The following is a 15,399-nucleotide window of genomic DNA, read 5'->3' as shown; positions in this document are numbered from 1 at the left end:
CTCCTTTCTTCCTCACAGAAACACTAAAAGACATTTTTACAATGAAACACACAGGAAAAGAATTGGAGGTGGAATAATATACCACAAGTGATGATTTTCTAAGATAATTTTAAAGGAACAGCATTGATGGGGAATCTTTATATGAGATTATTTATTATTGTTGTTGTTATTATTGTTATAATTATTGCAGTTTATTTCATAATTTTATCTGATGATTGGGAATATTTTTATCACTTGTCCTGGTATGAGGTTTTTCAGAGAAAAGCTACATGGCTGCTTTTTGTAATTAATTGAGGACAGGGACTCTTCTGAAGGTGTTCGCAGTGTTGTGAGGGCAGCCATGGGAAGAGTAGGTGAAGTAGCACCCTGCTCTGCATCCCACGCTATACACTTTGGCTAAGCACTGCTGTGTTTCTTGGACTTGAGTCACTTATCACTCCTGCCATTGTGTTCACATTGAAGTTAGACAAGAAATTAGTATAACAAAGCATGGCAAGGGAAGTTATTCATTGGATGCTGTGAAGTTGAAAAGCAGTTTGAAATGGATTGACAGTTTCGATGACTCATAAAATGCTTGAATTAATTTGAAGAACTGAATCATTGCAGTATATAGCTTGCTTTCTTGATCTGAAAAAAATTAAGACTTGAAATGTTAAAATGTGAAACATTTCATAGCAGAGAAAAAAAACCAGAGAAATCAACAGAGACATCTTTCATAATCACATCTCATTGTCTCAGTGTCTTTGCCCAGGAATGCCCAATTCGAAGTCCAAGGGAAATTCCAGTTTACCTCAAAAGTCCATTTGGTCTGTGACCTCCAGCTTCTTCCCAAGGGTCCCTCAGCCATGGGTGAGGAATAGGCTGCAGACCAGACCTCTAGCTCTTTCTTACAGCTTCCCTATTCCCTAAGGCATCTTACAGCCTTGCCATACCATGTAACAAGAAGCTGATAGAAGCAATAGAAGAAGTGGTGTCAATCAGGAATGGGCTGCTATCACCAGAACTAGTCCCTTTTGGTCTGCATCCTGCCCTTTGTTCACATCTCAAGGGTGCTTGATACAAAGCGTGCCCGGGAGCGGACCACAGGTGGGTGAACTGACCGGGGGTCCTTGGTGTGAGCAGGGCCAGTGCCTCGCTGATGTAAATGGGTGCTGAGGTAAATCTGCTGCTCCCAGGCTCTTCAGGGTGCACACACCAGCTGCACTGAGCCTGATGGCACAGCCAGACCGTGGTGGCAGGGCGCTGTTGGCTGTGTGGTCCCTGGCAGCACGGAGGTTGGACACCTCTCCCTTTGGCGCTGCCTCGAAAACAGACTGCAGACAAAGCATTGCGTCCATCTCATCAGCTGTGAAGCTTAATTAAAGAGGACTGGTACACTTTGCTGTCTCTGGCAGCAATTTTGATAGCTGGAAGGAAAAGAGAGCCTGAGGAAAGGTGCTTTATAAAAAGAGCTGGGGAATCAATAATTTCTCCATAGCCTCTTTTCGTAAGAACCTGAAAACCTTAGTGCTTGCAGTCCTACACATGCCAGTCACAAAGAGAGGGTGACTGATCTGGTTATGCCAGTGCCAGGGCCCTAGAGGACATGGCTGAGCTCATGAGGTGAGGGTAACCCGGTGTGATTTAACCCTTCTGTCTTTCCTGATCTATCCAACCACAGGGCTGCTCTTCGCCAATCGTGGTGAAGTTTGCTGACACCCAAAAGGACAAGGAGCAGCGGCGTTTGCAGCAGCAGTTGGCTCAGCAGATGCAACAGCTCAATACTGCCACTTGGGGAAACCTCACAGGTCTTGGAGGACTCACACCACAATATCTAGCTGTAAGTTCACTTCAGAGGTAGTGGTTGTATTGTACTCTATCTATTTTAGGACCATGGTAAATCAGTTCTAAACTTCCTGCAGTAAATTGCTAAATTGTCCAGGATACACAGTGTGTCTTCTTCTGGGTGTGTTTATCTGCAAAACAAAACATAGATCATAGAAAGGCTTGGGTTGGAAGGGACCTTAAAGATCACCTAGTTCCAACCCCTCCCATGTAAATAAAATTTTATTCCATTAATTTTATTGGGGGTTTTGAATGCTAGAGTCTGGTTTTTTTTATAGCTGGAATAAAATTTAAGTTCTTCCTTAGGGGAGGACAGATAGGCAGCTGAACACTGTAGAGGCCATATCCATATGATGCAGTCTCTAAACTAGAATGTTGTGGTTCAATCATCAAATTTCCACATTTTCATTTGGAAATGGCTTTTGCTTCAGTGCATGGTCCTGTCAATGCTAAACATGCATGGTTCATATCCCCCTATGCAGAAAGTGAATGTGGCCAGGAATAGCCATCAGTTTAAAATGGCCTTTTCCTTAGTCCATTTGTAAGAGAAACAGGTGGTAGCTGCTGTCCCTGCTGAAAAATCTGAAATCCACAGCCATGTATCATTGGTCCTGGATGGCCAAGAGAGGTTTCCCTTCATCACAGCTGAGAGGGAGCCTCTGCCTTTTGTGGATTTGGAGTTGGGAGGTCTGGTTGAGGATCTTTTGGATAACTTGGGGGTTCCTCAAGACAAATATAACCTCACTAAGTACAAGGCCGAGTACAAGGTCCTGACCTTGGATCAGGGCAATCCCAAGCACAAAAGCATGGATTGGAAGTGTTGGTAGATTAGAAGCTTAACACAACCTGTCAATGTGCAGTTCCAGCCCAGAAAGCCAAACATGTCCTGGGCTGCATCCCCAGCAACATGGGCAGCAGATCAAGGCAGGGGCTTCTGTCCCTCTGCTCTGCTCTGGTGAGACCCCACCTGCAGCGCTGCACCCAGCTCTGGAGCCCCCAGTACAGGAAAGATCCAAAAGGAGGCCACAAAGGTGATCAGAAGGTTGAAGCACTTCTGCTATGGAGAGAGGGCTGAAAGAGTCAGGGCTGTTCAGCCTGGAGAAGAGAAGCCTCTGGGACCTTTGAGTTTTCCGTACCTGAAGGGGGCCTCCAATAAAACTAGAGAGGGTCTTTTTATGGGGGCATTTAGTGATGGGACAAGGGGTAATGATTTTAAACTGAGAGAGGGCAGGTTTAGATGAGATACTCACAAGAAATTGTTTCCTGTGAGGGTGGTGAGAGAGTGGCACAGGTTATCCAGAGAAGCTGAGGCTGCCTCAGCCCTGGAAGTGTTCAAGGCCAAGCTGGATGGGGCTCTCAGCAACCTGATCTAGTGGAAGGTGTCCCTGCCTGTGACAGCGCGGTTGGAAGTGGAGGAACTTTGAGGTCCCTTCCATTCTATGATTCTATGAAAGCAAACCATTCTGTGATTCTATGAAATGGATGTGCCTATATATATGTATTGTGTATGTATAAATACATCATTTTTGTGCATACAATATTTTGATATAGTAATATAAACAGCAATTTACTCGGCAATTAAAAATATATATTAGTACTGAGGTTGGCTAATTAATGCTGAGATAGGCTAAATTGCAATATATACAAATCCCAGTCTAATGAATATCTGTGTGCTTGATTCATAAAGATAATAAAGAAAAAACTGAATTCACGGGGGTGGGGAAGAATGGACTATGATTGACAGAGATGAGTTATGGTAACTACTAGACTACAGAGGGTTGTAATTAGTCACACTATGTTGGTTTAAATAGATTTAACACCTGGTTGTTAAAAAGAATAAATTGATTAATTGTTTTAAAGCAGCCATGTTATTGAGTTTCCCTTGTGTCTCTGTGTTTCTTAATAGAGATTAGACATTAATATGGATTTACAGCATTGACTCTAGGGATGTTCATTCCAACAGCAGACAGAAGCAAGAGACTATATAAATGTAAAGGAAAGCAGAAACACTCCAAATGTGAAATGATAGCTCATTTTAGTTTTATCTTCATTTGTTACATTACTGTCAGATAGATTGCTGTGCTGTGTTGTTCATTTGCAGCTCCTGCAGCAAGCAACTTCCTCCAGTAACTTGGGTGCCTTCAGCGGCATTCAGCAAATGGCCGGTGAGTTAAAAACCCTTTCATTTTGCTCCTGCTATGTTTTGTGTTCTTAAGCTATTGAATTCTGTACCTCTAATAATCACATTGTCAGGGGGTGGGGGGCGTGTTGTGTATTAAATGTGGCAGATGTATTGGCAGGGGACAGCTCATGGTTCAGCGTCAATAGAAACACTTTCACCCCTCTTTCAGAACTGAAATTAAACCCAGAGCTCCCAGGTTGTGCAAACAGTTTGTCTTGCATTAGTCACCTGCCATTTGGCCAAAGTAACCAATTGTAAATTGCAGGAGAGCTCTTAGTCCCTGCAGCCGTATCCTGCCCTATGAAAAGTGTCAGGAAAGCAACAGCAGGATTACATTCTAATTTCCAGTGAGATTTCTGTGTCCTGAAAAATCAAATTAATGGCAGCCCTCAAACATTTTAATAATATGTGGTGAGGAAAAATGTTCTGACCTTTTTAATGAAACCCAAGATTACAGGCCTACCTTCAGTATGAATTTTCAGGCTCCTTTTATAATCACAGAAAATTAACTGGGTGCCTTTTTGACTTTGGAACCCTAGTTGGCAAAATTACACAACAGAGATTTTATGTAAAAGTATAATCTTCAGTCTGGAGGAAAAAAAGAAAGAAAGAAAAGGGGAAAAAAGAATCAAAGTGTGAGCGGATTTGAAAGCCTGCTAGTTGGAGGGTTTCTTAGTAATGAGCTGTGTGCCAGTAGTAACTGATGTGTAGTGATTAGCAAAAGGTCATTCCCACTGTGTGACCTACCATGCTGATATCCTAACTTAACATGATGCTAGAGAAGGCAGCATGTGCAGTAAATCAGAGCACAGATGCACATTATGCCTGCCGTGAGGAACTGTTAAAAAGCTTTTTTTTTCTTCTTGTTACAGGGAAAAAAAAAGAAAGAATCACAAACCCCCTAAATTGCTACATTAGTTTATTTTAATCATGAGCCCGCTGAATCAATGAAATACAACATTACGCTTGCTTCATCATCACAAAACAAGGGCTAAAATATTCAGAAGTCTTTATGAGCACCATTTCTCATTCTTTTTTAATCCTGGTCTTTTGCTGCTTCTGGTTCTGCTTTGAAGGAAGCCTGAAATACTTTAACAAGTATATATATACCACACTCTATAGCTATACCCCACAGGTATTCTTTGCTCAATCGTTATATTATGCCATTATTGCAGTGACATCAGAGAATAATGTGAACCTGCTGTCTGACAATATAAATTGGCCTACAGATGACAATATCTCTGAATTATTCTCTCTTCCTCAGACCTGCTGGCAGTGCTTGCTGGTTCTATTATGTTACTCTTGCAATCTAGTGTTTTTTCCATCAAAATAATGTATCTTAATATGATAAACAGAACAGAGCGGTTCAGCAGCAGTTTTATACTTGGGAATTTTGGAAGTGGCTTTGAGCTCAAAGATTGTGTTTTAATGTTTTCATATTTGGTTAGGTCTACAAAAATGAAAGAATTGGAACACTGAGGGAAAATAATGTGAAGTCCATCGCATTATGTGCACCTTAGAAGTTTTTGTTGCCTATTTCTCACTGTTAATGTAGATTCAGCTTGTTTTCAAGAACTGTTGAAACTAAGGATTTTAGTCAAGTATTTCCAGGATGGGCTTTCAATCCAGGATGTGATTTACTCTCTGAAAATCATATGGTCTTGAGGCTGAGAAAAAGTAATCTTAAGAAATCATAGTGGCACATCATTGTTACTCGAGGGATATACTTTTTTCAACTGCAAATTAGATTGCTAATGCACTCATCTATGGGATAATTTGATGACTGACTGCCTCTCATGGAAAAAAATGTATTTTATATCTGATATTTATGTTATCAAAACAGCTTGAAGTTTACTCCTTTCCCCAAAACATGTGACTTGTAAATCTTTATGTTCAAGGTAAAATTAGTGCTACAAAATTGTTCTCCAAGCTGCATCTCCACATAAAAGTGCCAAAGACTAAGCACAATTTCATTGTTAGAACTGAGAGTTCATGTCCTCTCCCTGGAAATCAGGCAGTACTGTGTCATGCAGTGCATCTGGTATTAACAATTTGTATATTATGTTTTGTGAAAGGAATAGAAAGTACTCCTGTGTCTGCAGCAAGAGCTTGCATTACCAGCTGAAGCTATCTTTGAACATTTGTGAAGGCCTAGAGTTTTTTAACTTAAGCTGTACAGGTTCATTTCACAAAAAAGAATCTAATATGTAATTCCATATTGCATGTAGTTTGCCTATTAATATAACATTTCAAAGTGAGGAATAAAATCCAGACACAATTGAGTGAAGTGCTAAAGAAGATCCGTCATTGCAGCTTTCAAGTTCTTTGAACTTTGTGTTTGAGGGGTGCAACTTTTATCCTTGAAGTCGATGGGTGTGCTTACCACGTAATTCAGACACTAAAACTTTGATCAAAAGCCACATGAGCCATTGAAATTCCACCCTTACTTCCATGTCAGGGCTCTAACGTCTCTTTTGTGCTTAAATCTTGATGAAGTCACGGTTTGCTACATTAGGACTTCTGATATAGCTTCCCCCTCGTACAAAATTAGGGCCCTTTGGATCTGCAAGTGTTTATTTGTGCTGCTAAAGCTTGTGCTGTCTCTGTAGAGAACAGAAGGGGCACAGCACACACCCCACTGCACATGTGAAGAGTTATTTGCTATGCTCAGTATATTATTTCTTAAATCAAAGCAATTTTCTTTGCTAGCAGAGCAAAGATACTGCTCTTCAGTGTGCAGTTTTAAATTCCCTTCCCCTAATACCATGCCTCAGACTGGTTAAAGTAGTTCTCACGTTGCAAAAGCAGTCTTCTTTGATTTTGGTGAAAGGAGTGGAATTTTTAGGTGTTTATCATTTAAGAGTATTGGAGTTTGCTTGTTTGTTTATGTATTTGTTTGTTTGTAAGCTGGGAATACAGTCCAAAGAAAAATGGGGATTTTTCTCAAGAACTCTCTAACATACAGATATTAAACACTCAGCACCAGGTCTAAAAGTGAACACTGTTCTTGCTGTAGTAGCCAACTGACCCTGCTTTATATTCAGCATTGTGTGAAGTCCAAGCAAATCACAAAACTGGTTTAATGAAAATTTGAGATCCTGAAATTTGAGAGACAAAAAGCTGTAGCTTGCCATTTAGCTTTCCAAGTTTTAAGGTTCCATGCCTAATTCTGCAGTTTAGTTTTACCTCATTTCTATAGAAAAGCGAGATTTTCACGAAATCATTCTACGTCATGAGTCAAGCCAAAGAAAACAATGTAATATTTTGATACTGGTAATAAAGTTGGGAGAGCTGGCAGTGGTGCCTTTGGTATTACAGTAATCCCCTGGTCTTGATTACAGGCACTAATTCTTCCTTGCCAAATTCTGCTTCATTGTCCTGTATAAAGCATGCAAGGACATGCATCCTTATGAGTGTATTTCATAGTGAGCACTTCCTCACTTTTCCTCCCCTTCTCTGAAATCTTCTAATCCTAATGGTAATTTAAAGACAGTGTTTCCCCTCGTGTTTTTCCTCTCACGTGTTTCCTCGCCAGCCTCAGTGCCTAGCCTGCATTTTGTCTTTGGGGGAGGCTAATAATGTAGATGAATTACATTATGTGGTTTGATTGTCTTACTTTAAAAAACAATGTAAGCTACATTAAACACCAGCAACCTTTCAAGCAAGCAAAAATTCCTCCTTCAAATACATACAAATTGCATGGGAAGCTTAGTTCAAAGGAGATTGATGTTGCTTGAATGTTTGAATTGAATTTGGCTGGCACTGGAGTAGGTCCTAAAAGCTGCAGTTATTTAAGCTAATCTGCCTGTTTAAGAGCTTGGGAATTACCCTACAGATAGTGTAAAAGGAAGTTTACTATTGCTAGGATGATTGTAGAAAATATTTCAATATTTTCACTATTTAAACAATGTACAGTCTAGGAAAATTTTCTACAATCCATTAATGTCAAATGTTTTGGCAGGAACAAATATTGGTTCATACAGCAATATTTTTGTATGTGTGACCATTCAAGACATAAAAAAATGTACAGTACTCATAAAAAAACCAAAGGTCTTCTCTTAATTTCATTGAATAGACAGTGTATTTTGCTTTCTGAAGTTATACAGGAGGAGAAACCATGGACTTTTCTTTTTCTTTCAGGTCCCTAAGCCCTCTGCAGCTGCGACTTTTTCTTTTTTTTCCAATGTATATCTTTTTTCCAGTGCTGTCCAAGTTCTCTCACAGTTTGGTTGCATTTTGGGTTGAACTTCTGGCCCTTCCTGAGCTCTGCTCTATCCATTCCACCCTTCTTCCACTACCAAAGCCAGATTTCCTCCTGTTGCAGAGTCTGTAGGAGCAGATGGGTGAGAGAAAGTCTGCGAGGCTCTGCTTTCTGAATATTTTCCTCTAATTGTTGGATTGGCTCAGTGGATCTGGAGGGACCAGTTGGAAGCCAGGACCATCTGCACAAAAGCTCTATACTTTTGCATTGGCCAAAGGATCCTTTATATCCTCTGACTCTTCGATGGCTTCATTCCAGCAAAGCCATACAGAAGGAGGATTTTTCCTGCTTTGACCTCTTTAGGGATATCATATTAAAAGTAAAGGTCACTGAGAAACTGTTTCCAGCTCAAGGGAGATAGCTGTTTCTTAAAGATAACTACCAGTTTTGAAAATGTTGACCTCAGGGACCAAAAACATTCAGCTTTTGTAACACTAATTCCATTGAAAGTCCTAGTTATTTTAACACATAAAATTAACTTTTTTTTCCCTTCTTCTTCTTTTAACTAATAAATTAAACAACTCTGTTTAGCATTTTTGGAAAGAGAGAGTTTGCAGCAAGTGAGCCTGTTCACAATCCACACAGTGCTCCTTCTCAGAGGAGAAGGAGAGGCACCTTGAGAGGAAAAAGCAGTGCTCAGCAGTTAGATATGCTTATTCAGGTGGTAAAAGTGCATGATGTGCAAGTTTGGCCAAGTCTGGGCACAATATCTGTAGCTCTGTGTGGGCTTTCCATAACCAGCAAATGGAGGGTGAGGGGGATTTTTATTGCCTTGGCCCCTCTGTGGATGGAATTCATCCAACTGAGCCTCAGTAGTTTGGAAAGTAGGCATCCCATCTCCCTGCAATGTCAGAAAACAGGGAGTCACTCCCAGGCAATGATTCATCCTACCAAGGCTGGAGTCAATCTATTTTATGGATATTAGGAAAATACTACATATATTAGGATGAAATTCTTCACTGTGAGGGTGATGAGGCCCTGGCACAGGTTGCCCAGAGAGCTATGAATGCCCCATCCCTGGAAGTGTTCAAGGCCAGGTGGGACAGCACTTGGGGCAACCTGGGATAGTGAAAGTTGTCCCTTGGAAGGTGGGCTTTGGGTTTGGAGCAACCTAGACTAATGGAAAGTGGTCCTGCCCATAGCAGGGAGGTTGGAACTAGATGGTCTTTATGGTCTCTTCCAACCCAAATGTTCTATGAGTCAATGGTTCTATGATTCTTTTTTAGGATCAGATTATTTCATTACCCCCTCTCTTCTTTGACTGTAACAAGAGCCTGAGTGAGTAACTTGTTTTTGGACAAAGTTAGATCAGATGAATCCTTCCCACTAGGACTGAAGAAGTTGTAATTGACAAAACCACCCTTCTTGCCAGAATGTGTTTAGAGCATGTATAACCTGAAAATGGGCTGAAATCCTACATAAGTCAACAAATGGCTCGTGGGGTGTTGGAATTAGGTGATCTTTAAGGTCCCTTCTAACTCAAACCATCCTGTGATTCTGTGAACCTGCAGTCAGATTTAAGCACGTACTCTTAAAATACTGGGCAGAATCAATTGTGGACTTAAAAGTTGTTTTAAGGGCTTTGCTCAATCAAACAGTAACTGGTCAGGCTACCTCAAGCAGTTTTCAGATAAGCAGCTTTTCTAAAAGTAGCCACAGAATATATATGTTTTGATGGAGATGGCACTTAGATCTTCTGTCTATTTTAATTCTTAGAATATTGCTGGAATAGCCTCACCCTCCACACCTTTATACACATTTTACCATCAGCATCCAAAATGGCTAATGTCAGTGTTAGCAAATAGTTGCTTTTTAGCCTGGAGATGATAAATTTTACCTTAATCCCCATTTTTTAAGCTGCAGCTAAGATTTAATTCAGGTGGAATAAATCCTAATAATTGAGAAGGATAAAATTTCCAAAGCAAAGGAAGTCAAGTCAGTGGGAACTGCTTATGAGCGATCAGATTTCATTCTGATAATCACCACTGACTTTGAAACTCTCCATGCATACTGTGCCACTCAATGTAGCTGGTGCCTTCCTTTTTTTGGAATTTGTGCAGTAAGCAATCTCAGCTATTTTCTAATATGATTTTATTATGGTTTTAGAAACCCAAGAACTGATGAGGCCAAAGAAATCTTGAGGAACGGCTTGTGACTCCCTTCCCTCCTCTACAAATACCCAATAATTCCAAATTTACAGTTATCACAGGAGAAAAGCTGCAGTGACTGAAACGAGGCAAATTACTTCATTGTATGAAAGTTTGTGTTAGAGGCAGCACAAGAAGTTGTAAAATGTAAATCTCGTGCTCTCAAATTTCCCAGTGTTTTCACAGAACTGCATCTGTGACTGTGCAGCACTACAAAAATTTCCTGTGAATGTGCTAATAGGCCTTATGAGAATGTTCTATCACCATCCATCTGTCACTTTTTAACAGGCCTGATTGGCAAGCACTTGTAACAACTGACATCTGTTCTCGCTTATTGATATGTAGATTTATGGTAATTGCTGTGAACAATAAGACACAAAATTACCTAAGGTGAACATTAAATTAAATTTTCATGCCCCTATCCTTATAAATAATTTTTTAAAAAATCTTAAGTTTCAAGCAAGGCATACTGTGCATCTGTTTTGTACATAATTTAATTGTTTTTTTAATCTGCCAAATAACAAAATGAAAGTCGAATTTCTTTGCGATCTTGAATATTTGCCAAGCTGATAGCACATTGGTAAATACATGTTATTAAAAATGGAATCAAACTGTATTGTGAATCTGGGTTTTTTAATCATTTCCCTTTAATTCCCAACATTGTCTCCATCATGAAGATCAAGAGTTATTCCTTACCCAGAAGGGGCTTTTTATTCCTCTACAGGAAGATATTCATTTTTCATGTGCAGCTCTGCCTATGAGGCTGTTCCTCAGTGTTAAGCAATTTGCATTTCTTCAGAGAGAGGTGCATTTGCTGAGTGAGCAGCACTTTCAAATAAAATCCATCTACTCATTTGCTGTCCAGTTCTGTTGCGGGATTTGGGACTGTTTTGAAAAAAAAACTGTAGAATGTGAAATGTGTGAAGAGTGTGTGTGAAAGGGGAGAGAATGAGAGAGCAGATTCATCCTGCACAGAACTGCAGAACTGTACCTTAGCTGAGGTTCAATTGAACCAAAAACCCCCATTTGAAAGTAAAGTACTTTTGGGGTCTGGGACTTCAGAGCATTTGGTTTCTCTCCTCCAAATTTGTCCAAGCAAATGGGATGTTGACATTCCTGACAATGATGGGAGAAACCAATAAAGAGGGAGCAGAGATGGTAAAATGCCTGGGGAATGTGAAACAGTGATGACAGGACTTATTTTTCAGATGTTGGAGCAGACAGAGGATCCTAAAGAAGATGCATATTAAATGATAAAACTGCTGACAAAATGGGCTCTAGAGCTTGCTGGGTGACAATGTGCTATGAGCCCTTGCTAACACTCACATTTGGGTGCTCAGTTCAGTGGGGGTCTTTGCTGTCCTTCCCTTACTCAGGTGTGACAACAGCCAGCAAGTTTTTCTCCTGCAGACACCCAAGCTGACCCCCTATACCACCTGCAGGCTGTTTTGTGGCCAGTGTCTTACAGTCACTGCTACAGTAAAACAAATGGGGTGAGGAGACAACCTCCTCAGCACCAAGCTCTTGTTCATTCATCTTCTTTGGGCATTCAAACTCATTTGCCAAATTGATGGGTTCCTCCCATGCTTATTTAAAAAAAAAAAAAAAAAAAAAAAAAGATTTTGTGGAATGAGACAATGATGGTATTTGTTTTTGACCTTGTCTGGCCTAGGCTGTCCTCTAGAATCATTCTGTTTTCACCACAATTATTTAATCCTACCTTGTATACCATTTAAAAGTCCAAAGGAACTTGGACTTCTTCTTCCTTATTTCTTCTTCCTCACACAGAAGAAATATAAGCTGGCTATGACTGATCCTTTTGATGAATAACTAAACAGTGGGTGATAGAAAGCCATTCCTCTGGAGGAGAGCAACCCACTGCTTCCCAAATCCTTGTTACAGGATGGCACAATAATACAGCCTCAGTGAAGATCAGCAATGTTTGCTGGATATTCTTTGCTGAATTACTTATTCTCCTTATGAAATAGGAAGGTAAATTATAATTAAGGACCAATATCAGTCCAGGATAAAAATTAATTCCATGTCTCATTTTGAGGGTTACTGACTGCTTTGTTCACAAAGATTTGGATCCGTCTTTTCCATCCCCAAAATGTTGTTTGAAATAGTCTGCAGTCTTATTATCAAAGGAAGATAATTCAGAAAAAAAAATACTTACACCCAAGGCAAGCCAGTTAGTCAGACTAGTAGTTTTAAAAAATAAAAACAATATTGTTTGCATACCTATGAACTGTGTCTTGCAAAATAGTTTGAATTAGTAATGTTTGAGAAAAGCCTTATCTTTTAAGATGGTCTTTAGCTTCCAAAAGAAACTTTAAAGAGGTTTGATCATGTAATTTCTCAAAGTGTCTTGTTCCAGTTCCAGACTATGAATTGGTGTATCTTGGATCAACTAAAATCTTAACTCCCACCATTGCAACGGTGTCACATTTTCAGAAACACCAACATCTGAACTGATTTTGGGCATTGACACCCACATTAGGACTTCAGTCAAATTAGGTGCTCACCTGAGGCCTGACCTGCCTGTTGGAACATGCTTTATTTAAATCTGGGGCTTTATTCAGAAATAGATATTTATATAAAGGTTTATTTCACAGTCCCTAATGCTGTGACAGTAAGAATTCCTCTTTATGGAAATCATTGGTTGTACTAACCTGAGTCTGCAATACCTATGTTTGAAAATAGTATCACTCTCCATTATTGCAGGAGTTCTGAATTCCTAGACAGTACCTCTCCTTCACTGCATTTTTTTTTCTTCTCAAACATACTTCCCAAGTATTGTATTTAAACTCTCCTTTTTTTTCATTTTGTCCAAGTTGTTGTTAAGCTCCTCTGTTTGAAATACAAAGTGTGCAGGGAGGAATAATATCTCTTGTAGGCAAACTAACATTCAGAAAAAATCAGACAAGCTTCTAGGCATTCAAACTGGGAAATATGGGAAACAAATTTTATTCATCCCAATTATATGACCCTGTCCTGAATGTGTTTTAAATGCTAGTTATCTTCTTTATATCCCCCATTGTGTCAGGAAATAATATTGTGCCTGGGCTTCACGCAGGGTTTAAATTACTTTTAATTCTACACTTCCCTTAGAAGAGGCACAAACCAGGTTTAATTTTCCTGAAGTATAGGCTGGTGTCTTTGGTGCATTCTCTCAACTGCAAGGTAGAGAGATGAGAAATACTCTTCAGGAACTGTAAGAGGTGGTTTGAGGTTATAGATGTCTTGGGAATGAAAAGAATCTAGTTTATTGGCAAGGCACATGGCAATTTCCATGACCATTGAAAACAGCACTTTTTGACGATTATGATTATGATGATGATTATTATTACCTGTTTTAATTAACCCTATTGCTTCTCCACATAGGCATGAACGCTTTACAATTACAGAATTTGGCAACTTTAGCAGCCGCAGCAGCCGCCGCCCAGACCTCAGCTACCACCACCAATGCAAACCCTCTCTCCACAACGACTGGTGCTCTGGGAGCCCTCACAAGTCCTGGTAAGAACAGAGTGCCTGCTTCCAACACACAAACATGGCAGTCAAGGGCAAGGTGGTAGTTAAAACGCTGGTTCCATGTTGTGTCATGGGTTCCGCGCTCATGTAAATTGTGAAGAGCCTTTAACAGCTGAATACATCTTTGTTGCTGCTATTTTCAAGCAAATAACTGCTTTTTCAAATGGTCCAGTGTGGGCATGTTTGCTTTTCTAGATCCATTTCAGGGGCCATTAAAGCCTAACAGACCCATCTTAAAAAACTCTGCGTGAAAATTACAATTGCATGGGAAACTTAAGATAAAATTAACTTTTCACAAAGAATTCAGAACATGACCAAATTCTTCCCATCCAAAGGAAAATCAGCTGAGGTGGTTCTTTTTAATCCCCAAGATACTGATCTTTGATTCCCATCACATGCAAGTATTGCCTTTACCCTTCATGAATTTTTGTGACGTACTTTTTTTTTTTTCTTTCTCTTGCTGGATCTCAATTGAGCTTTCTTCTGGTCCTGAGTACACAGTTACAGAAGTGATATCAGATGCACAAGGAATACACAGCCAGATTCTGACTTCATTAAGGGGGCAAAAGAGACAGGGTAAGAGGTGGAAATGCCTCCATGACCACCATGTGGATTTCCAGACATGGATGTCTGATGTCTCCAAAACGCTAGAGAGAAACTGGGGCAAATTCAGGCTTAGGTAACACTTCAGAATCTCCAGAATCCACAGAGAGAGATGTTGATTCAGTGTAGTTACTCTGGGTTTACAGTGATGTAGCTGAGTAGAGAATTTGGCCACTTATTGTTACATAAAGGCTGCAGGGTGTAATTATTTGCATCATGAAGTGTGTTTATTGCTGTTCTAAAAAACATTCATATTATTTTAGACACTACTAAAGAACATTTGTGTTTAATCTTGTTTAAGTGTATATTTATCCCCCATGAAAAAGTAATTCATGGCAGACTGAGCTCATCAGTAAGGAAAACAGTCTTCACTGCAAAAAATAAATGGGACTAAGTGTGGTGCTGGGTCTTAGTGCTGGCCAGGGCTCCCATTATATTACAGTTTTATTGTTTGTTTGGGACAGGGGTTAAATGGAAAGAAGCTTGGCTAGTACTAAATCTGTGGAATTCTCCTGTTTCTGGCATGAGCGTCATCTTGACATAAAAATAATATTCATTAGCAACATCTCTGAGAAGCAGGTTGAGTGAAAATAATTTTGGCTTGCTGATGTGTTCTTTTTAAACCTGAGCAATCTCTTCCCTCTGTCCTGGAGCTGGGACTTAGCCCTTTGGAAAAGGCTACTCCCAGTGTCAGTGTTTCCATGTTACACATGTCCAAATGCCACCCATTTAGAGAAGCAGAAATGTTGCATTTCATGCATGCTCTGTGATATCTCTGCAGTTTAGCTCATAAACATCTGAGCGGCCTTGTCCTCCCAAGGTACACACAACAGATCTTGACCCATACT

The 15,399-nt window shown here is 40.0% G+C and overlaps 1 protein-coding gene across 8 annotated transcripts in view; it reads left to right on the top strand.

The window, feature by feature from the left end:
- The window catches only part of CELF2 (CUGBP Elav-like family member 2), a 376,192-nt gene that overhangs the window by 320,829 nt on the left and 39,964 nt on the right, over positions 1–15,399 (top strand). For all 8 annotated transcript variants that reach the window (XM_041413436.1, XM_041413440.1, XM_041413441.1 and 5 more), the window contains 3 exons: positions 1,661–1,819; positions 3,926–3,989; positions 13,799–13,933. In XM_041413436.1, coding sequence (XP_041269370.1) covers positions 1,661–1,819; positions 3,926–3,989; positions 13,799–13,933 — 358 coding nt within the window. The remainder of the gene's footprint in view (positions 1–1,660; positions 1,820–3,925; positions 3,990–13,798; positions 13,934–15,399) is intronic.

Source organism: Onychostruthus taczanowskii, unplaced genomic scaffold, assembly GCF_017590055.1.
Source record: "Onychostruthus taczanowskii isolate IOZ18803 unplaced genomic scaffold, ASM1759005v1 scaffold41, whole genome shotgun sequence".
Taxonomy (NCBI): domain Eukaryota; kingdom Metazoa; phylum Chordata; class Aves; order Passeriformes; family Passeridae; genus Onychostruthus; species Onychostruthus taczanowskii.
The sequence above is the reverse complement of the archived record's forward strand: the minus strand, read 5'-3'. Positions and strand labels throughout refer to the sequence as shown.